At 42.7% G+C, this 22,733-nt stretch overlaps 1 protein-coding gene across 1 annotated transcript in view; it reads left to right on the top strand.

The window, feature by feature from the left end:
• Nlk (nemo like kinase) overlaps positions 1–12,337 on the top strand; it is a 133,878-nt gene extending 121,541 nt beyond the window's left edge. The window contains exons 8-11 of the mRNA XM_090350625.1: positions 838–924; positions 7,191–7,389; positions 8,265–8,358; positions 10,506–12,337. Coding sequence (XP_090206751.1) covers positions 838–924; positions 7,191–7,389; positions 8,265–8,358; positions 10,506–10,560 — 435 coding nt within the window. The 3' untranslated portion in view covers positions 10,561–12,337. The remainder of the gene's footprint in view (positions 1–837; positions 925–7,190; positions 7,390–8,264; positions 8,359–10,505) is intronic.
• Positions 12,338–22,733: the final 10,396 nt, after the last annotated feature.

The raw sequence follows: 22,733 nt of genomic DNA, 5'->3' as shown, positions 1-22,733 counted from the left end.
TTTGCTTCTATGGTAGGGCCCTTGCCTCACATGTGAATTTCTAGATTAATCCCCAGACAAGTTAATGATGCTATTCCCCTGCTCTGCCCCCTGCCACTCATAGCTGTGACATAAAAACCTTCTAAGTTCTATGGTTTCCCAGGTCATCAAAGCCATCCCCTCCCTCAGTACAATGGGATCAGGATAAGGCCACACATGCCTGCCATTTCTAAGACAATTATTGAGAAGTCTGTGTTGAAGCAGTTGAAGTGGAACCAGCAAAGCAGTGGCATACTTTCTTATAAGTTTGTGTAAGTTCTTGAGTGTCTAGAGCTTCTTTAGAACTAGTATTTTAGCACCTTTTATTTCCATGGTAGAGTCAGTTTGCATACTTCATATAATTGACATGCTTAACTTAATGTGTGACAAAGGCTTCCATCTTTGTTCCCCCACCACTAGGCATGTTTGGATTTCCCTCGCTGAAACATTAAGGATGAAGGACTTACAAGAGCCACCTTTTTTTTTTTTTGGTGCCAGTCCTGGGCTTGAGCTGGGGACCTGAGCACTGTCCTTGGACTTTCTCAAGTCTAGAGCTCTACCACCTGAGCCTCAGCACCACTTCGGCTTTTTTCTATGTATGTGGTACCAAGAAATTGAACCCAGGTCTTTGTGCATGCTAGGCAAGCACTCTACCACTAGGCCAAACTCCCGGCCCCAAGAACCACCATTTTTATAGGATTAATTTTCGTTTTTCTTTTCTTTCTTTTTTCTTTTCTTTTTTTGTGTGCTCTGACTTACAATAAAGCAATATAAAAGGCTTACTTTAAACATTCAATTTTTTTTGTTATTGTTTTACAGCCTTCTCTTCCTGTACTCTATACCCTGTCTAGCCAGGCTACACATGAAGCTGTTCATCTACTTTGCAGGATGTTGGTCTTTGATCCAGTAAGTAGTGTTTGTTTTTATATTTTTAAGTGAATTTAGAAAATGCACATGTTCAGCAGGCTCTGGAGGGTCACATCTGTAATGCTAGCTGTTCAAGAGGCTGAGCTCTGAGGATCGTCGTCCAAAGCTAGCCTGGGCAGGAAAGTCCACAGATACTTATCTCCAGTTAACCACCAGAAAACCAGAAGTGGTGCTTAAAGTGTTAAGAATGCTAGCCTTGAGCAAAAGAGCTCAGGGACAGTGCCCAGGCCCTGAGTTCAAGTCCCAGGACCAGCACCCTCACTACTCCCCCTAAAAAAAGTTTGAGATTCAAGTCTGTGAAAAATACTTTCATTATTTGGAAGACCAAACCATTCAGTGTGAGTCATGTTATTTCTGTGGCACCTCACAGTCTGAAGTGGATTTTAATTATTGTTATGGACCTAGAGTTTGTTTTTATTATTTTTAACTTTTTTTTTTAGTATTATCTCCTTAAGATCACGTTCCCACCATCAAGGATAGGTTACATGTGAGTGATGATTTAGTGATGTGACATCATTAATGTGACATCAGATCATTAGCATGAATCCTTTTTTTACAACTTTATCAACACAGATGTTAATACCTAAAGGACTTCCTTTTATATGGTTAAAACCAGAGCCATGTGAAATTTATACTTCAGAGGTAATTTCTGTCTTTGAATAGAGGATTTTCTAAGTTAAATGTTACATGTATATATTAGAAACATTTTATTCTCTTTTTGAGTTTGTGTTAATTTAGGAACCAAAAACCATGTAATTTACATGTGACAGGTTTCCTTGCTATGCTTACAGCTATAAAATATCCACTTGCTCAGAAATCCTTATTAGTCAAGAAATCTTCATAGCAGAAACCAAGAATGCTTTCCTGAGAGGCCTTTTAGACATAATTCTACATGTGAAATATAGTCTCTATTCCATAATAATGAGATTATCATACCTAACTAAATGAAACTTGCCATGGTTTTAGTTACAAAGATTTGTTTGTGGCCTAGTGGTAGAGTGCTTGCCCAGCATGCTCGAAGACCTGGGTTTGATTCCTTGGTACCACATATATAGAAAAAGCTGGAGGAGCCGGGAATTTGGCCTAGTGGTAGAGTGCTTGCCTAGCTCGCACGAAGACCTGGTTTCAATTCCTCAGTATCACATACAGAGGAAAAAGCCAGAAGTGATGCTGTAACTCACATGGTAGAGCTCTAGCCTTGAGAAAACCCAAGGACAGTGCACAGGCCCTGAGTTCAAGGCCGAGGACTGGCAAAACAAAAAAAAAGAAGAAGAAGCTAGAAGTGGTGCTGTGGCTCAAGTGATAGAGTTCTGGACTTGAGAAAACCCAAGGCAGTACTCAAGTCCTGAGTTCAAGCCCCAGGATTGGGTGGGGGAAAAAAAAGAGGGAAAAAAAGGATTTATTTGGTAAGGAAGAAAACAAAATATCTGTTTTTCTTTGTTGCTAGTAATTGAACCATGAGCTTTACAAACACTAAGCACATACTTTACCACTGACCTGCTTTAAAAATAAATATTAAGCTGGGTGCTACTGGCTCATGATTGTAATCCTAGCTATTCAGGAGGCTGAGATCTGAGGATTGAGGTTCAAAGCCAGGCTGGTAGGAAAGTCAGTGAGATTCTTATCTTTAATTAGCCACCAGAAAACTGGAAGTGACCCTGTGGCTCAAAGTGGTAGAGTGTTAACCTTGAACAAAAAGGACAGTGCATAGGCCCTCAGTTCAAGCCCTACAAATGACAAAAAAGCAAGCCAGCAAGGAAGGAAGGAAGGCAGACAGTTTTCAGACAAGTGTTATATACCATGGACATAGACTGCGATCTACCCTGCTTAACCTAAAGTCCACAAAATGAGAATTAGGCTTGTGAATTTAAACAAATTTATTCACTTTTTTTCTCTTGGCAAACATCTGTATTCTTACTTATAACATCTCCCTGTTTATACCTGTTCTTATTTACATCTTCTTTAGGAATACATGTGTATTTTAACATAAACCAATGGTATTTGTACGTCTTTTTTGTTTTTGTGCTGCTAACAGTTTAAATTCTGTCTCATGTTCTTCCTTGGCTTTCTTGCTCGTGGTTAGTACACTGTCACTTGAGCCACACTTCCAGTCTAGCATTTATCTAGTTATTGGTGTAGAATCTTGTAGACTTTTTTCAGGCTGTCTTTAAGCCTTGATCCTCCCAACCATAGCCTCCTGAGTAATAGTATTACAGGCATGAACCACCAGCACCTGGCAAGAGTATGATTTTAGAATAACAAATGATTAGGAAGGCAAAATTACATCTTGAGGGAGTGAGATAAGCAGTTTGGATAAGAACCAGCTGGGTAGATTGACTCACAGTTGTAGCTTTATTCAATTTTGAGCTACAGCTTTAGCAAGAAAATGTCATCTAAATAGTCAACATTCAATACGTAAAAAATGTTTATATTTTTTAGAATGCCTTCTTTTTGCAGGGAAGGTGATTCTGAGGTTTGAACCCAAGATCTTACACTTGCTAGGTAGGCACTCTACTGCTTAAGCCACTCCTCTCCCTTTAATTCCTTTTATGGATTTCATATATTGATACTGTTTTTGAAAAAAAAAAAAAAAACAGTTGGAATAGAAGTTTGCTCCATCCGATTTTTTTTTTTCTTTTTTCTTTTTGGTTGATTGTGGGGCTTGAACTCTGAGCCTGAGCACTGTCCCTGAGCTCTTCAGCTTAAGGCTACCACCCTACCCCTTGAGCCACAGCCCCATTTCCCATTTTCTAGTGATTAAGTGGAGATAAGAGTCTCACATTGTTTAGTACTAGGACTGGCTTTGAACGGCCATCCTCAGATCTCAGCCTCCTGAGTAGCTAGGATTACAGGCATGAGCCACCATGTCCAGCTTCCATCTCCTGGTATGTACTTCAGAAGTATTTAGAGTTCATCAGTCTGTTTACTTATAAATACTTTCTTTTTATTAACTGAAAAATTTTATCAAGTATCTTTAGGTCGTTCTGAAGCACATTATTGTTGATAATCTGAGTAAGTTTGTGGTCTTCTCAATTTAGGAAGCCATTTCTTCTCAGTGTTCATACCCCTTATAAGACTGACAGTCCCTTTTCTCTAGCCTTATGTGAAAAATCGTAGAGAACCATTTATTCCGTTAACGAAATAGAAGTGGATTTCTGTGTGCCTGGATTTCAATTTACTTTTTTGTCCAAAGGTTTCTCTTAGGTCACAAAGAGTACTTATGGGTACACACAGAACACACTTTCAGCAGTTGGGGAAAACAACCTAATATCTTTTCAAGGCTGCATTCTCAGTTTTCAGGAAATAGCAGAATCTGCAGATACACTGGGCAAATTTGGGCACCTCCTTCAAGCTGCTAGTGCCAGGTGCTACCTGACAGGAATGGCTTAATGGTCAGATGATAAAACCTAGATTCAGTCACTGCTGCAACCAGCATGCCCAGCCACAAACAGACTTATCAGCAACCAGCTGCTGTGTGCAAAAGCCAGCAAGCTCAGGCCCTCACCCAAGACCAACTCAGAGGCGCCTAAAGGAGCTAAGGACCTGCTTGGTTCAGTTGGCCTTGCTGCTTTGAGTTCAAACCTTGGTCTTCTATCCTACTGGTTCCATCTGCAGGAATAGTTGTCAAGGATAACAGACTTTTTCAGAAAAAAAGGGGGAAAAGTTTTCTTGCTACCAATGAGAGGAAGTCAGACTTCAGAAGGATTAGTTCACCAAATATACAGATATTGAATTGAAAGACAAAATAAAATGTTATCAAAATTTTTGTTTATCTCCTCGGGGCAGATAAACAGCAGCTTTTTGTGTGTGTTTATCTTACCCTAAGAGGTCGAAATGTGCCTGTGAGCACATCAACATGGCAAAACTCAAAGATAAAAGGATTTATGGGAATGCAGCATTGTGGAAAATGCCTCACATTTTATTGTTTGAATGATCCAGTTTTTTAGGTTTGAGTTCAAAACGGTTTTTTCTAAATTGTGCTGTGTAAAAATACTTGCTACTGGAAGCAAATCAGAGTGTCAGTTTTGTTCTACTCTGCCACCAGGCCTAGCCTTAAATTTTATAAAATCTGCTTTCTCTCAGTAGCACTTACATGCCCACATAGCACAGAAGGACATTTTTTTTCCTTAAAATTTTTGTTGGAGCAATGAACTAAGAGTTTTATGGATTAGGATGCACATGGTGATTTATATCTGTAATCCAAACTACTCCAGAGGTTGAGATTAGAAGGACTGTGGTTCAAAACCACCCCAGGCAAAAAAGTTTGAAAGTTTCCAGGTCAATGAAAAAAATGGACTCAGGTACCTATAGCTCATGTTTATAATCTTATCTATTCAGGAAGCAGAAATCTTAGGATGGAAGTGTGAAGCCAGCCCAGGCAGACAAATCCTTACAACTGTTAGCTCCAATTAGCCAGCAGAAAGCTGAGCTAGAACTGTGCTTCAAATTATAGAGTGCCATCAGTGAGTAGAAAAAGCCATGTGAGAACACAAGAACCTGAGTTCAAGCCTCAGTACCACACCTTTAAGAGGAGGGGGAGGGGAGGCAGGGAGAAAGGAAGGAAAGGGAAAGAAAGGAGCTAATAGAGTTTCTTTACCTATTATCCCAGCTATGGCAGGAAGCACAAACAAGAGGAGCACAGCGAAGTCTGGTGTAGACAAAGAGCAATACCCTATCTCAGAAATAACCAGAGGGCCAGGATTTTAACCTAGTGGTAGAGTGCTTGCCTAGCATTCACGAAGACCCAAGTTTGATTCCTCAGTACCACATGCATAGAAAGCTAGAAATGGTGCTGTGGCTCAAGTGGTAGAGCCCTAGTCTTGAGAAAGCCCAAGGACAGTGTTCAGGCCCTGAGTTCAATCCCCAGGACTGGCCAAAAAATAATAATAATAATAATTAATTTTAAAAATAAAATAATAAAAGAAAGGAAATAACTAGAACAAAACAGGCTATAGAGCTGGAATTTATGGAATTTAATAAACCTAAAGTGAGTGTTTTAAATATCCTAAAGTCCCAGAAAACCACAGGATAGGCCACTCCTAATACTCAGCCAGAGCTGCCTCTCACAACATGACGTTCAGACCATTGTCTGCTGCTGTCTCCAGCAACATGTGTGTGTGCAAGCTGGCTCTAGGACTTGAACTCAGGGCCTGGGTACTGTCCTTGAACTTTTGGGTGCAAGGTTAGCATTCTGTCATTTAAGTCATAGCTCCACTTCTGACTTTTTTGATGATTGATTGAAGTGTCTCAGGGATTTTCCTGCCTGGGCTAGCTTTGAACCATGATCCTCAGATCTCAGATCCTGATCAAAGCTAGGATTGTAGGCATGAACTGGACTCTCTTTTCAATGTGCTTTTTTACCTTAGTCAATTCAATATTTTTTTCTTTTCTTTTTTCTTTTTTTTTTATTTTGCCAGTCCTGGGGCTTGAACTCAAGGCCTGAGCACTGTCTGTGGGCTTTCCTCAAGTCTAGCGTGCTACCACTTGAGCCACAGCACCACTTCTGGCTTTTTGTTTGTATGTGCTACTAAGGAATTGAACCCTAGTCTTGATGCATGCCAAGCAAGCACTCTACCTACCACAAGGCCAAACTCCCACCCCGTAGTTTATTCAGTATTCAAAAAAAATTTCAAGCAGCTTTGCAAAATGGTCAGCATGATGATGATCTCATCTCCTTTAAATGCTGACACATATTTAGAAAAAAAAATGTAGCTTGTTATTTAAAATGAAACTTATCCCATGCAAAGCACACATCTAAATGTCATGATATTTGTCAATTATGATCCTGCATGCATGTATTTCAGCACAGGAACTTTTCAGAATTTTAGGAGGGTACTTCTCAGGAATTTTTGCTGGTAGATATAATAGTCGTTTGTTTTCCTAGATCCTATGCACTGTATGCTATGATATCATCCACCTCTGTAGTTGTCTGTTTTTGCACAGAATGTTGTGCATATTGTGCACTGTCCTGGGCACCCGTGGTTCATGTCTGTAATCCTAGCTACTCAGGAGGCTGAGATCTGAGGATCCAGGTTCACAGAAATCCAGGAGGCCATTGTCTCTAACGACTAGAAAACTGGAAATGATGCTGTGGCTCAAGGGGTAGGGCGATAGCCTTGAGCTGAAGACCTCAGGGATACAAAATTAGTGTGAGCTGTGTAAAATAGTAACTGCTTGTGAAAGATCCTGTGAACAGTGGTGCTTATCTGCAATGTTGATGTGCTGGTCTCTAAATTTAATTTCAGTCAAAAAGAATATCCGCTAAGGATGCCTTAGCCCACCCCTACCTAGATGAAGGGCGACTGAGATACCACACGTGCATGTGCAAGTGCTGCTTTTCCACCTCTACCGGGAGAGTGTATACCAGTGACTTTGAGCCCATCACCAATCCCAAATTTGATGACACTTTTGAGAAGAACCTCAGTTCCGTCCGGCAGGTTAAAGGTCAGTATCTTTTTTCTGCTCAGTTTGTTGGTGTTGTTTTGTTTTTTGGCATTTGACCAGGCAAGATGAGCGGTAATGTTCTTCCCTGAGTGACTACATCCCTCCACAGGTTGACTTCAGAGCCCGTGCACGTTTGTCTCAGGTTTATGTAGCAAGCAAGCTACATGTGTTCACCGAAACGCTGATTTACTACTGTTCCCCGGGAAGGTTGGCCAGAGGAATGAATGTTTTGTCTATGTGAATAATTTCTATTCCATGCCATTTTATTGAAAGGAACATATTGGACTGCATCATATAACATGTAAAGTTTTTAAAAAGCAAATAATAATTCACTAAAGGAATCATTCCTTCAGTGTTGACTAAGAAAGGGAATTTCTGATAATTTATTCATAAAAATAGTTGAATACTCTTCTATTGTGGTGAGGGCAATGACATCCAAAATTCGGAATGATTTCCTGTTTGCTGTAAGAGACGAGAGTAGGCCACAGAGCCTACACACCAGCAGAGGCTTTAAGGTGAACTTCAACAAGACAAAACTCACGGCAGTTGGGATAGTTCACCTGTAACTCCACTGTGTGAGCTGTCTCAGGTTCCTGCGGAGAGGGTTTCCTGCGGAGAGGGTTTCCTGCTTGCGTAATGGCACTGTAGGGTTTTTTTGCTGTTGTTGTTTGCTCTCTCTTATTCTTTTATTTTACCTGTGTTTAGCCACAGCTATCACCTTAGTTTCAGGGAAGTATAGCTGGATTCTGCTTAGAGGATGTGTGTATCTGACTTAACCTAAACGAGCAGAAATTCTCTCCAAATGCTACCTGTGCAAGTACCTCTTACAGGCCTGCACCCTGGCTGTGGGTTTATGCTGCTTGCTCTCTCCACAGAGATTATTCACCAGTTCATTTTGGAACAGCAGAAAGGAAACAGAGTGCCTCTCTGCATCAACCCTCAGTCTGCTGCTTTTAAGAGCTTTATTAGGTAACTATACGTGATTTTGGCATTCTTGTTAGAATGTTACCCCACTGGGTTTTGTTATTTTGCATATTTATGTTTTTATTCAGATAGAAACAGGTCCAAGCAAATGTTTATCTTAGGAACTTTGGCTTTGATCAGAGGTAGACTAAAAATAGAAGCATCTGTTTTTGTACTGGTGCAGTTTTACTTTGGTGGCTTTGACTATTTTGTCCTTGGTAACTACACTCAGGCCTGACCATGAGCACGGAGTCCTGTAACTACAGTGTGTAACAGCCCCTACCCTGTAGTCAAACATAGTTCTCTCAGTCCCACTACCATTCCCACACTTTTTTTTTTGCCAGTCCTGGGCTTGAGTTCAGGGCCTGAGCACTGTCCTTGGACTTTCTCAAGGCTAGAACTTTACCACTTGGGCCTCAGTACCACTTCCAGCTTTTTTCTATGTATGTGGTACATATTGAAGAATCTAACCCAGGTCTTCGTGCATGCTAGGCAAGCACTCTACCACTAGGCCAAACTCCCAGCCCCCCACACTCTTAATAATAACTATAAGCAAGAAAGTTTGTTTTGGGGGTTGATGTTTGCTTTGGCTATGTAGCCCAAGGTGGATTCAAACTCTTGATCCCCCAACCTCAGCTTCCCAACTGCTAGGATGGCAGGTTTGGGGTGGGGGGGAAATCTGTACTGTCATGTTTATAACAATTAAATAGGAAGTATCTTTAATAGCTGAACTGTTAGTGTGGACTATTTAGAGGCAAGACCAAGAAGTTTATGGGAAAACTATGAACTTTATTACTTTGGATCCTAGCAAGCTTTATTATCTTTGTCTCCTTCTCCCTTCCTCCCCTCCTCTGCCTTAGGAACCCCCCTCAGTCCTGGGCCTTGAACTTGGCTTGAGCACTGCCCTTGGGTTTTCTCACTGTCCTTGGACTTTCTCAAGGCTAGAACTTTACCACTTGAGCCTCAGCACCACTTCTGGCTCTTTCCTATGTACATGGTACCGAGGAATCGAACCCAGGTCTTCATGCATGCTAGGCAAGCACTCTACCACTAGGCCAAACTTCCAGCTCCTCCCCCAATATTATTTAAATTTTTAAAAAACTAAATGAATTTTAAAAATCAGAAGCAGAAGGGAAACTGCTGCCTGCTGCTTCTGTCTCTCAGCACTGTTCCAGCACCCTCTGCTGGCAAAGGGGGGCATTAGCCTAAGTACAAGGCAGGCGTGATTACAAGCAGGACAAAAGGTGTGTTGAACTGGAGAGACCACAGTCAGGTTTCTGCCTCACCTGTCTTTCTCCTTCTCTCTTCTTCCTGTCTCTCATTTCTTTCCCTGCATGGTATTGAAGTCATTTGAATTTATTGGCCCCAAGTCAATAATTTTTGTTTAAAATTTGAAAGATGGGATGTTTTTTATTTGTTCCATTTTTTTTTCCCTGTAGGCATTATTTCACTTCAGTGATTTAAAATTACTTTAATACTTTCCCTGAGGGTCAGTGACCCAGTCCGCGAGGTATTTCAGCACCTGTTCTCCTGGGCCCTGGTGAGGGAAAGTGATTAGCCTGGGAAGTAACTGTGCCAGTTCTGTATGCAGATAACCATCCCACTAAGGCTTGGGAGAATGTTTTATGGGACTCCTTCAAAATAGGCCCCCACTTCAGGTCACTACTTTTAAGGCTGCTTTCAAATTCTGCATCCTTGAAGTTATTTTCCTGATTGAGCATGACCATTGTTATTTATGATCACTATCATTTGCATGATGAAGAAGGCCCTATGGAAACCAGTTGGCACCTATCACAGTACCCTGGGAGGTAGAGCAGATCTTTCCAAGAAGAGAGCAGTTAAGGAATTTAATAAAAAGAAAGAAAAGAGGGGCCAGGAGCGTGGCCTAGTGGTAGAGTGCCTGCCTAGCATGCCTGAAGACCTGGGTTCGATTCCTCGGTGCTGAGGCTCCAGTAGAAGAGCACTAGCCTTGAGAAAGTCCAAGGACAGTGCTCAGGCCATGAGCTCAAGGCCTAGAACTGTCAAAATAAAAAAAGAAAGAAAAGTTAAAGAAAATAAAATTGTAGAAATGGACTAAAAGGAGAGGGAAACAGGCAGTTTTGCCCAGTGTGGTATTATAACTAATTCCTCCTCCTCCTCCTTTTTTCTTCCAGTTCCACTGTTGCTCAGCCGTCTGAGATGCCCCCATCTCCTCTGGTGTGGGAGTGACAGTGGAGGATAATGTACTACTGAAGACGTCATGTAGCTTTCCACTGGAGTCTGGGATTTGCAATTCTGGAGGTTAATCATGCTTGTACTGTAATTTTACTAATGAAGTTTTAAATTAACAACCACTACTTGTATGATATGAATAATATTTAGAAATGTTACTAGACTTTTAATCTTGTAAAGTGGTTGTGCTTTTAGAAGAAAAAAAATATTTTACCCAGAGTTGCACATGTTTTATGAAATTAGTGCAGCTGTTATGGCTCACCTCAGAACAAAAGAGAATTGAACCAAATCCGAGAGTTGGGGTTTTGTTTTGTTTTGTTTTTTCAAATGAAGTGAGATTGTACACACACACACACACACACACACACACACACACACACACACAGGACAGTCATACATTTTGATATTTGAGCCATTCCTAAAGATTTGGGGTTTTCTAAAACTAAAGAATCTAGAAACGTTGCCTGCGACCAATCATGGAGCCACGTGAGCCGAGCGAGCGTGGCTGCAGCTGGGGGATGGGGAGGGAGGCGGGGCATGCCACCTAATGATCAAGCCCTATAATTAGCTTCTCATTAGCGCCGTGATGGTGATGTGTGCTGTCTAAAATCCAATGTTGTGGGTAGAGAGGATGAGTCCGTGACTAGGAGAGACTAAAACTTTTGTTTTCTTTATTCAGTATAAATATATATATATATATTTAATCTATTTTTATTAGAAGTTTTTCTGCTCTTTCTTACATAAAAGAACCCCAAGCATGCATCTTTCATGTGTGTAAATAATTCATTTCTGGGCTAATTTCAAAAGAATCCCAACATTGCTGTATAGAGGAAGAATTAGCTTGCACATTTTAGGTCTGTGAAATTGTGTGAGACTTTTCCTGCACTGGACAGTGACAAATAATAAAATAAATAAAAGACAGAAACAAAATTTTTAAAAGTTAAAGCCACAAAAAAAAAGGCACATAGGGAATTATGTCGAATGTGTTTGTGTCCTTAGGCAAAAGCTGTGGGAGTCTTGAAATGTCACAGTAGTAAATAACTTATTACTTTTTGACAAAAATCTTTTTTTTTCTGTTGGAACACTGAATTCTTCTGTGTATATGTATATATGAATACAAACTGAAGGCCTCTACCTCCTGGAGTTAGACAACTTGGCTTGTTTACCTCCACATGCTGATGACGACTATTTTTTTTTTTTAAGTTCAGTGTGGAGACTTGAAACTTGAATGTCCCTTCCAACTTTTATATTAAAAATAAAAAGACAAGAAAATGGAAGATTGCTTTTCACCTGTACAAGGAGTACTAACGGATGAACTTAAAATTGGTCTAGGAAAGAAAAAAACAAAAACCTTGGTGTGTGTTATGGACACTTAACTGTTGAAGTTATTGTAAGTTATCTGTATTTAGCAGAGTATTTTCATCTGGAGTGATCTGAGCTGAATTTGAAGACTATTAATAAGTTATGTTTGGAAGTTTTAACTTCAATGAAGTAATTATTTGCTGTGAAAGAAACAAACATTGAATGACTAAACAAAGATGGTGCAATATCTTTGTTTTTTTTTTTTATGAGGCTCCTGAGAATCAACCCCACTGAAGCATTTCAGTTCACTTGAATGAGAAACGTGTTTAGTATCAAAAGAGCCCGAGAAGACACTGGTGTGAAAGGTACAATCTCAGAGGTTGGTCAATTACCGTGGCACACTTTCTGGTCACTTTGTACAATGTAGATTTGAAGTACAGTGGTGAAAACATTAAATGTGACATTTGAAAAAGATGAGCCATCTGTTTTATTTTCATTTCTTTCCTTTGTTTTCTCTTCAGTACAGCTTGAGTCCTGACTATGCAGAGTTTTGAGACATTTGCTATTTATATTTCTACTCTTATCTTTGACGAAATTTGCTCTTTTGTATAATCTTTCCAGAAACTTAAGATTGCCAAGAATATCAAAAACTTAATGTTACCAAAAAGCTGTGATTTAAATATATACATATGGGAGTCTTTCTAGACATTATAGTCTTCAGTCCTTGATTTTTTTTAATTTTTTTTCTTTGAAGCTAAACAATCCTATTTTTTATTTATTTATTTATTTTGGTGCCAGTCCTGGGCTTGAGCTCAGGACTTGAGCACTGTCCTTGGACTTTCTCAAGGCTAGAGCTCTATCACTTGAGCCTCAGCACTATTTCTGGCTTTTTTCTATGTATGTGGTACAGAGGAATCGAACCCTGGTCTTCGTGCATGCTAGGCAAGCACTCTACCACTAGGCCAAACTCCCGGCCCACAATCCTATTTTTGTATGAAATTTTACCCCAGTATATTGACATTAAATAAAAGTCAAATGCTCTGGCTGGACATAGTGGTACATGCCTGTGACTCTAGCACTTGAAATGCGGAGACAGGAGGATTGTGTGTTTGAGGATGGCTGGGACACATAGCTAGACTCTGTCACAAAACTAAACCAAAAACGTTGATTGCTCTGGATGAAGTTGCCTAGCAGAAGGGACTGGAGTCTCTCCCTCCTCTCTCTTCCTCTTCCTCTCCCTCTTTCTGTTTTCCCTCCTCTCCTTCCCCTTCTCCCTCTCTCTCTCTCCCCTCCCCCTCTTCTCTCTCTTCTCCCTCCTCTGCCTCCTCCTCTTCCTTCTCTTTCTCCTCTCCCTTTTCTTTCTCCTCTCCCTCCTCATCCTCTTCTCCTTCCTCCTCTGCCTCGTCCTCCTCTCCCTCCTCCTGCTCTTCTTCCTCTGCCTCTTCCTCTTCCTGTGCCTCTTGACCCCAGCATCCCAAAGGCCCCTAAAGAAGTTCCAGCTCCATGAAGAAGCCAAATTGTGTAAACCTCAGGTTGGACAAAGAACTGTAGATTTGAGTCTGTAGATAGCATTTATTTCTCCATTTTCTTATTTCCTTTTCAGTTCCAGAACTTAAGGTGTTCTCACACAGGTTTTTGTTGTTTTGTTGTTGTTTGAGGGCTTTTTTTTTTTTCCTCGCCGATGTCACTCTACCACTTGAGCCATACTGCCAGTTCCAGCTTTTTGTTGGTTTACTAGAGATAAGAGGCCGCCAGATTTGTCTGCCTGGGCTGGCTTCTAACATGGATCCTCAGATCTCAACATCCTGAAAGGAGCTAAGATTCTAGGCATGAGCCACCAGAACCCTGTCTTCAAAGTAAAAGAATAACTTACAATAAGCCAGATGGGGTGCTACATAAATATGATGTCAGAACTCAGACAGTTAGGGCAGAAGGATCTCAAGTTCAAGGACAGCCTGACTTGCATAATGAGATCCTTTCAAAAAGAAAAGACAACTAAGGAAGCTTTGACAATATATGTAAATATTTAAAAAAGAACCATTTTGTAATCATTTAGAGCATTTTCAAACTAACTTTATAACTTTGAAAGTAGCTCTTCACAGATAAATATTATAGAAAAATACACTGGAACCTGCTTAATGAATTAGGGGATTTGTGCCTATCTAAATTTGTTGGGAAGTTCAAAACATGGAGTTTCTAAATCCAGTAAAGTTAGCATGGAAGGTAAGTTAACTGCAATTTCAGTTAAGATACCAGAAGATAAAAATAATCTATTTGGGGTTTTTAGTTTATTGTTCCTCTATAATGTCCTTTAAAATCCCCCCCACACACACACGCTTATTCTCACTCCCTCATACTGAACTATATCTCTCATACTGAAGACTGAACTCAGGGCCTCATGTATGCTAGGGAAGCATTCTACCACTTGAGCCATGAGTCTTACCTAAAATACTACTTTTACATTAAAAAATAAAAGAAGAAATAGAATGTAAAATTAGCATCGTTTAAAAGTAAGACAACTTGAAATATTTTCAGGAAACATTTGGTTTGGTTTAGTATTAACAAAGCCTCACCAAAAACAATTATAAGCTGGGTACAGTGGCACATGCCTGTAATCTTAGCTACTCAGGGAACAGATGTGGGGATCAAGGTTTAAATCCAGCCCAGGCACAAAAGGACCTGAGACTCTTATCTCCAATTAACCTCTAGGAAACAGGAAGTGGGGCTTGGCTCAAGGGTAAGTATTAAAATGTAGTGTAATATTCCTGGGCATAAAAGCATTCTGGGGAACCAAGAGCATGGCCTAGTGGTAGAGTGGTTGCCTAGCATGGTACCTTGTACCATGCCTTGGTACCATGTACTTAGAAAAAGGCAGAAGTGATGCGGTGACTCAGCCTATAATTCTAGCTACTCAAGAGGCTGAGATCTGAGGATCAAGGTTCAAAGCCAGTCCAGGCACAAAAAGACCTGAGATTCTTATCTCCAATTAACCAGTATAAAATGGGAAATGGGGCTTGGCTCAAGGGTAGGGTGGTAACCTTGGGCAGAATTGCTCAAGGACAAAGCCCAGGCCCAGGGATAGGGTGGTAGTCTTGAGCTGAAGAGCTCTGGGATGGCGCCCAGGCCAGAGTTCAAGCCCTATGACCCACAAAAAAAAAAAAAAAAAAGATGTGGTGCTGTGAATCAAGTGGCACTCTAGCCTTGAGCAAAAATTGTGCAAGCACAGTGTCCAGGCCCTGAGTTCAAGCCCCAGGACTAGGGGAGGGGGAGAAGCATTCTGGGTTGCTAAGAGATAAGGTAAACAATTTTATTTACATATGAAAACCTCAGACTGGGAGAGGAGCTTGGTCCTCAGTGGTAGATTGTTTTCCTAGAATGCATGAAAGCCAAGGTTTAATTCTCAGCACTGAAAAAAAAAAAAACAAAATACTCATCTGTCATTCCTGTCAAATGTCATATCAGTCCTACGAGAGCAAGTAAAGCAAAGAGCACTGGGAAGAAATATTGAGACTAGCAGTATTTTATTTTACCCAGTCAGCAAACTCGTGACACAGCTCCATCTTTCCTATTGAAAAGTGAGATATTGTTGTAGAAACATAAAATGAAGGCTGACTTTTTCCAACAGAAGGTAAAATCTGTTTTGACGGCTTGCTTTGCCAATGAGGACTTTCCAGTTCGTTTATATGGGAGACGTTTTCCATCATTAGAATTATACCAAATGTGCAGCTACAAAAGTTCTGGCAAACTATATTTAAAGCAAAAGATTAAAACACATCAAAAAAATATTGTGCAAATGTTGGCAAGGATATGGACAAATTGGAACCCTTGGGCATTGCCAGTGGGAATGTAAAATGGTGCAGCTGCTATGAAAAGTAGTGCCAATTCCTCCAGGGGGGGAAAAATTTAGAAACCAAACATAGAATTACCATTTGATCTAGCCAATTTCATTTCGCGGTATATGCATGCAAGATTTGAAAACAGTGACTCAGACATGTCTGTAACACCAGTATTTGTAGTGGTGTTCACAAGAGCCAAGAGGTTCATCAAGGAATCAATAAAATGAGGTGTATGCATACAGTGGAGTATTCAGGCTTAAACAGGAAGGGCATTCTGTGACCACGATACAACATGCATGAACCTTGTGGATATTGTAGTAAGTGACAGAAGCAAATAGGATTTTACATACCACACTTGATTTTGCAGTCAAATCCAAGGACACAGAATGGCAGAGCAGAGGCTGGGGAAGAGGGAGTTCTTGTCTCATAGGTTTGAAGCTAAGCCTGGTATTGCCCCTCTATAATCCCAGCCGTCAGGAGGTAAAAGCGGGAGCATCAAGGCCACCCTTGAAGCCCTATCTCAAACCTAAATCAAAACAAAACAAAATCTGCTGGAGATGAGGGGGGTGAGCTCTGGACAGCAATGTTAATGACTGTCCTTAATGTCCACTGTAGAATGCTCTATCTCTTTTACCAGCATATGAACATAGTTTGTACATATGTAGACAACACTTTAGCCATGCCTCCAGCCTCCCTCTGTTTTGTTTTGGGATTTTTTTTTTCTGCTGAGATAGGGGCTTGCTGTGTAGCCTCAAATTTGTGTTCCTCCTGCCTCAGCTTCGCAAGTGCTGGAATTACAGACATGCAACATCACATCCAGCTCTTATTTCTCCTTAGTAATGAAATAATCTTTAGGGCATGAGACCCGATTAACTGTAACTGTCCAAGTTTATTTCTGGATCTCAACTCTTTCCTAGATATATATGTCAGCACAAAACTATTTCGTCAAGTTTTGGAGGTTTGTTGTTTCTTGTTTGTTGCCAGTCCTGGAGCTTGAACTCAAGGCTTGGGCACTGTCCCTGAGCTTCTTTTGCTCAAGGCTAGCACTCTACCACTTGAGCAATAGTACCACTGCCAGCCCTTTCTGTGTGTGTGGTACTGAGAAATCGAACCCAGGGCATCCTGCCTGCTAGGCAAGCATTGTACCACTAAGCCACATTCTCAGCCCTTTGGTAGTAAGTTCTGAAGTCACAAAGTGTGAATCTACCACCTTCCTTCTTTTCCAGGATGATTTAGGGTATTGAGTCTTTCCCACTTCCCTGTGGCTGTTAGGATCTGTGTATTCACAAAATTACCAGGCAATGTTTACAGGGCTTACATTGAGTCTGGAGATGAATTTGTGTGGTAGTGCCATTTTAACAATATTAAGTTCTAGTTTATGGATGGGGTGTCTCCATTTATTTAGCATTTCATTCATTAGTGCTTTCTGCCTTTCACTGTGTGTCTCTTGCCCTTCCTTTGTTAAATTTATTCTAAATAGTTTCCCTTTAGATGAATTTCGTAATTAAATTTTGATTGCTCATTGCTAGTGTATAAAAAAATATGTGTTGGTATTATAACCTGAACCTAGCTCATCTGATTAGTTGTGTTCTTTTTTTTTTTTTTTTTTTTTTTTTTGCCAGTCCTGGGCTTGAGCTCAGGGCCTGAGCACTGTCCTTGGGCTTTCCTCAAGGCTAGTGTTCTACCCTGAGCCACCGCACCATTTCTGGCTTTTTCTATGTATGTGGTACCGAGGAATCGAACCGGGGTCTTCGTGTATGCTAGGCAGGCACTCTACCACTAGGCCAAACTCCCAGTCCCTAGTTGTGTTCTTAATATATTCTTTAGCATTTTATAATAAAATTTAAAGTCCTCTAGAAAGAAAAACATAATCCTAAAAATGTACAGTTCTAACCATGCATGTAATTTAACATTGACAATGTAATCTCAGCACTCAGGAGGCTGATGCTTGGGGCAAGAACACAGGGTTCAAAGACTTGTTTAATTTGTTAGACTTAGGCTTGGCTCTCTTGCCCTTCCAATTGAAAAGTAAAACTAACCTAGCATAACCTAAGTCTATATGCCCTCTACCTAGATTCACAATTTTAATGTTTCCCACATTTCTTTTCTCTTGTTCCTATACATATATGTGTACATTTTTCATACAAATGCACTTTGTTTCCCTGCTGGAACATTATAAAGCCTTGCCCTTGATGGAGCTTCTAAAAACGAGGATGTTTTCCATTATCTATCATGCCAAATTTTTAAGGAATCTGACAACTGATTTGTTACCTAATCTTCCTTACACACACAAAAATGCTCCAATTCCTCAAATTTGACTTTTTCAAGATAATCCCTCCACTGTTCCTTCTTTCCCAACATTGTAATTTATGAAGCTCTAAAGTCCATTGTCAGGACTGAAGTCCCACAGAGGTTTTATATTTGCCCGTTTGTTTCCTTGTGTCAGACAGTGGGGTTAAAAAGTTTTGGATAACGTGTGCACTTCCCGTTCTGCCACGTCACGAGGCTCAGACGCTCGCCTGCTGTGTTTCTGGTGGTTCTCTTGGCATTTCATCAAAGCTGAATTGCCAGAGCTTCCCACCATTCCACTTCCTTCTTCCTGATCACTAACCTGTTGAGACCACATTTTATTCCTCATCACATGGCATACAGTAGCAATGTCCTGATGACCTGTGCCCCATTTTTAAAATTTTCCACCTCAATGGACTGGGCTGAACCATGAAGGGGATGAACACACCTGCACCAGGGTTCTGAAACCATCAAACCTGCACTCCCTCGCCCCCTAGTGGAAAGATGTGGGCCCTTGCTAAACTGTCCTATGCAACGTGATTGGAAGCCAAGGCCTTAGAATGGTGGTGAGGGGAGCAGGCCCTCCAAGCTTGCTTTCCTTACTATATATAGCTATGGCCACCAGGCCCAAATGCTGATAAACTATGACCACCACATGTGAAATCAGGCCCCCTGCTTTGGTAAATTCAGGTGGAACAAAGCCCACATTCCCTAACGATTTGGAAGTATGAAGCCGTCTACTGATTCTGCACTCGCTTAACAGGTCTCATCTTCCATAACCCAGAATCTCATGAAATCTGTTCTTCACCGAGCCTTTGGCTGGCACTGAGCCTTTGGCTGGCTGTTCTCCTGTCCAGTGTTCCTTCACTGTTACACTGTGGCCAATGAGTGACTTCACTGTTAAACTCACTAGGCACCGACTCCAGCTTTGTATAAAGCTGAGGCACAGAAGGATCTGTTCTCAAGGAATCTGAGAGAAAGAAACAATGCAAAGGGATAAACTCAGCACCCCAGAGCTTTGCAAGTGCCAGTGCCACCAAATGGAGGCAAATGGAAGCGGCTTTCAACTGGATCCTAAAACACACCGGGACGGTGGAGCTGGGCGGTGTGGAACAAGAAGGGTAGGTGTTATTTTAAGTAGTAAATGAAAAGGAGAGACAAGGTTGAGTATTTACTGCCAATGAGGCGCCTCCAACTTCAGTTACCAGCAAAGGCTGGTTACAAGTGGGCTAATTGTGTTTATCTCATCACAATACAAATATGTGTGCATGCCAATAGTGGACTTGAACTCAGGGCCTCATGCTCTCACCTGATTGTTTTTTTATTCAAGGCTGGCATTCAAACACTTGAGCCACAGCTTTGCGTATAGCTTTTTTTGATGGCTAATCGGACATAAGAGTCTCAAAGACTTTTCCTGCCAGGGCTGGCTTTGAACCACAATCCTCAGGCTTCAGCCTCTTAAGTAGCTAAGAGTAACTTTCAAAAGACTTTATACAGAGACTCTTCCCATCATGCCCCTCGCTGGACATACGCTGTGGCCATGGCTGCACATTAGCCGTGTCATCCTTCTGAAGCTGATCCGAGCTCAAGTTAAGGGCCATGGTCAGTTCTTCCACTGAAGGAGTTTCACACCAAAGTTGGCAGTGGCAAGAGGCTATGTGGATGTAGGAGCCTTTGAGTGGAAGGGCTTGGCCTTGAAAATTATGTCTGCAGATAAGAAACTTGGCCAAGTAAGTTGCAGTCAAACTAGCAGCTGTCCACGTTCTCATATGCTGAGGAAGTCCCAGCTGAGGCCCGCACCCTCCTCCTGCAGCAAGCAGCCAGGACCAATGTGGAGCACACACATGTTCCTCAAAGCCCCCCTGAGGGGGGCGGAAGTTTGGCCTAGTGGTAGGGTGCTTGCCTAGCATGCATGAAGACCTGGGGTCGATTCCTCAGTACCACATACATAGAAAAGCCAAACGTGGTGCTGTGGCTCAAGTGGTAGAGCTCTAGCCTTAAAAGTCCAAGGACAGTGCTCAGGCCCTGAGTTCAAGCCCCAGGACGGGCAAAAAACAACCATCCTGGGTACACTTGCCAGGCACTTTTCTGGATACTAGCACCCTAGTCTGCTCTGATGGTGAGCTGACCTTAATACACTATCTGGGCCCTTCCTGAGACTAGAGGTTGAGACACAGGATCTATTCTCCACACGGTACAAATACCTGTGAGCCTGTTTACTCATGGCCCTAAATTAATCTAGAGATGCCCTCCTACTTTTTCATACTCTTTCCAATGGAAGGTTTGAAGAAGGGGATGAGGGGGACATGTACACATAGAACCAAAAGCTGGGGGGGGGGCAGGAAGGAGCAACTGGTCTTTAAAGACTTCATTACACCCAGCACCCACGGGCTCATCCCTATATGCCTACTCAGGAAGCTGAGATCTGAAGATCCTGGTTTGAACCCAACCAGAGCAGATAAATCTGAGAAACTCATCCCCAACTAGCCAGCAGAAGCCTGGAGTGGAAATGGGACTCAGGTGGTAGAGAGACCCTAAGTTCAAGCTCCAGTGCAAAAACAACAGGTCTCCCCTCAGGATACCTATGGCTCCTCTGACATGGACCTTTTGTTTCCTCTAGAGAAAAAATGGTTCATTCAGAGTCATCCTACCCCAGCCCCTCTAAGATCCACCCCGTTCCATGGGCTGGGAGTTTGGCCTACTGGTAGAGTGCTCGCCTAGCAAGCATAAAGACCCGGGTTCCATTCCTTGGTACCACACACATAGAAAAAAAGCCAGATGCAGTGTTGTGACTCAAGTAGTAGAGCTCTAGCCTTGAGAAAGCCCAAGGACAATGCTCAGGTCCTAAGTTCAAGCCCCAGGACTGAAAAAAAAAAAAAAAGATCCACCCATCCTTTCCCCTGGACATTGAAGGCCTTTGGAGCCAGGGCAGCACTGGAGTCCCTCCTTCCCTCTGGTGGGGTCCTCAGCCAGAAGGTCTGGGCAGGCTCAGCCTGACTGAACTGTACCCACAGCCTATCCAGCCATGTTGCTCAGTCCTTGCTCCCCAGCTCCCTGTTGTTGTGTCTGCTTCTCCGGTGCTGGCTGTGTCAGCTGCACTCTTCCCGACCTCTGGGCCTCCACAGACACCCGCACCTGGAAGACAGGGCTCCGCTCCTCTGGCACAGCTGGTCATTTTCTCACATTCTCCAAGGTCGAGGTGCCAGCCTCTCTGTTCCCAGGGCTGCTCTACACATTTCCCCTCTGGAGCCTGAGGCCTCACTGCCCCTCCACGGCTGCACACCTTCCTCCCGACCACTCCCTGTGCACAGGCCTCCACGCAGGCCTACCACCAGCCTCTCCCGCCTCCATCTTTCCATTGATGTCATCTCCAGAGATCTTCCTCTCCACTAGCAACCCCCCCCCCCCCTTCTCTACTTCTCACCATCACTGGCCTCATGGCTCCTTGGACTGTATGCTCCCTCACCACTCTTGTTCAATCACTTTAGTCTTCCTACTTCTGATAGAGCCCAATTGCCCTTTCCTGACCAGGCTTCACACTGGCTAAAGGCAGCCCAGGAGACTTGGACCTCCCGACCAAAGGCTCCAACATTAGCAATGCCAACCCATCTCCTAATCCCATGGTACCTGCTCTTCCTAGCCAGTGTCTCCATCAACCTGAACAAACTCATCTCTTTAATCTAGAAAAGAAAAAGCAACACAACATCCCTCCTCTGCTCCTGCCTCCCTTCCCCCACTTTCTTTGCTAATGTTGACTGTTGCCCCTACACATAACTGTTCTCAACAGGGCCACTGGTGACACTAATTGACATATCCCTGTGCATGATGCTCCTCGTCTATTATCACAGTCTCCTCTTCCCATCACTCCTCTTCCCATCACCTCAACTGATTTACCAAACTACATTTCCTTAAATTCACAACTGTGTCCCCTCAGCCAATTGGCAGTGTGATGCCCACCTGGAATCAGCATAATCGCTTGATATGTTAAGTGATAAATGAACCTTTGACCCTCCCTCATTCTCCACAGCCAGGTCCTCCAATTCTACCTCCAATCACATCCCAGGATCAGACCCTTAGCCTTGCATTTTAATTTGTTGGTGTGCATGTGCCACGAGTGTCAGTGTTGGATCTTGAACTCGGGGGGTGTGAGTGTTCTCGCTGAGCTCTTCTTTGTTCAAGGTACTCCATATAGAGTCTCGTGGACTTTCTATACTCAGGTCTCAGCCTCCTGAGCAGCTTGATTACAGGTGTGGCCACCAGTGCCCAGCTTCTCTCTTGCTTGCTTGGTTGTTTTGTTTCCAGTCCTGGGTCTTGAGCTCGGGGCCTGGGCACTGACCCTGAGCTTCTTTTGCTCAAGGCTAGCGCTCTGTGGTACTGAGAAATCAAACCCAGGGCTTCATTCCCGGTAGGCAAAGCATTCTGCCACTAAGCCACACTCCCCTATGCATCCCCCAAGGCTGTCCCGGCCGCTCAACCCCGGCCTGACCTTTCGCACAGCCCCACTGCACGGGGAGTTCCACGTCCGTGAGCGCCAGGGCCTGGCGCACACGCAGGCGCTGGAGATCACCACGGCCGCGAAAAGGTGAATGGAGCCCAACTCAGACGGGGATCGCACGAGCAGCCCCGCCCCACGGCCGTCCAGGGGCCACGCCCCTGCTCACGCGGTGCTCCCGCCAGCCAGTAGGAACGCTGCAATCCGCGCCTCCGCTCGAGCTATGCCGGGGAGCCAATGGACGCGCCCCC

This window comes from Megascapheus bottae, chromosome 17 (assembly GCF_031878675.1).
Source record: "Megascapheus bottae isolate mThoBot1 chromosome 17, mThoBot2.hap1, whole genome shotgun sequence".
Classification (NCBI taxonomy): domain Eukaryota; kingdom Metazoa; phylum Chordata; class Mammalia; order Rodentia; family Geomyidae; genus Megascapheus; species Megascapheus bottae.
This window is presented reverse-complemented; position numbering and strand designations above follow the sequence as displayed.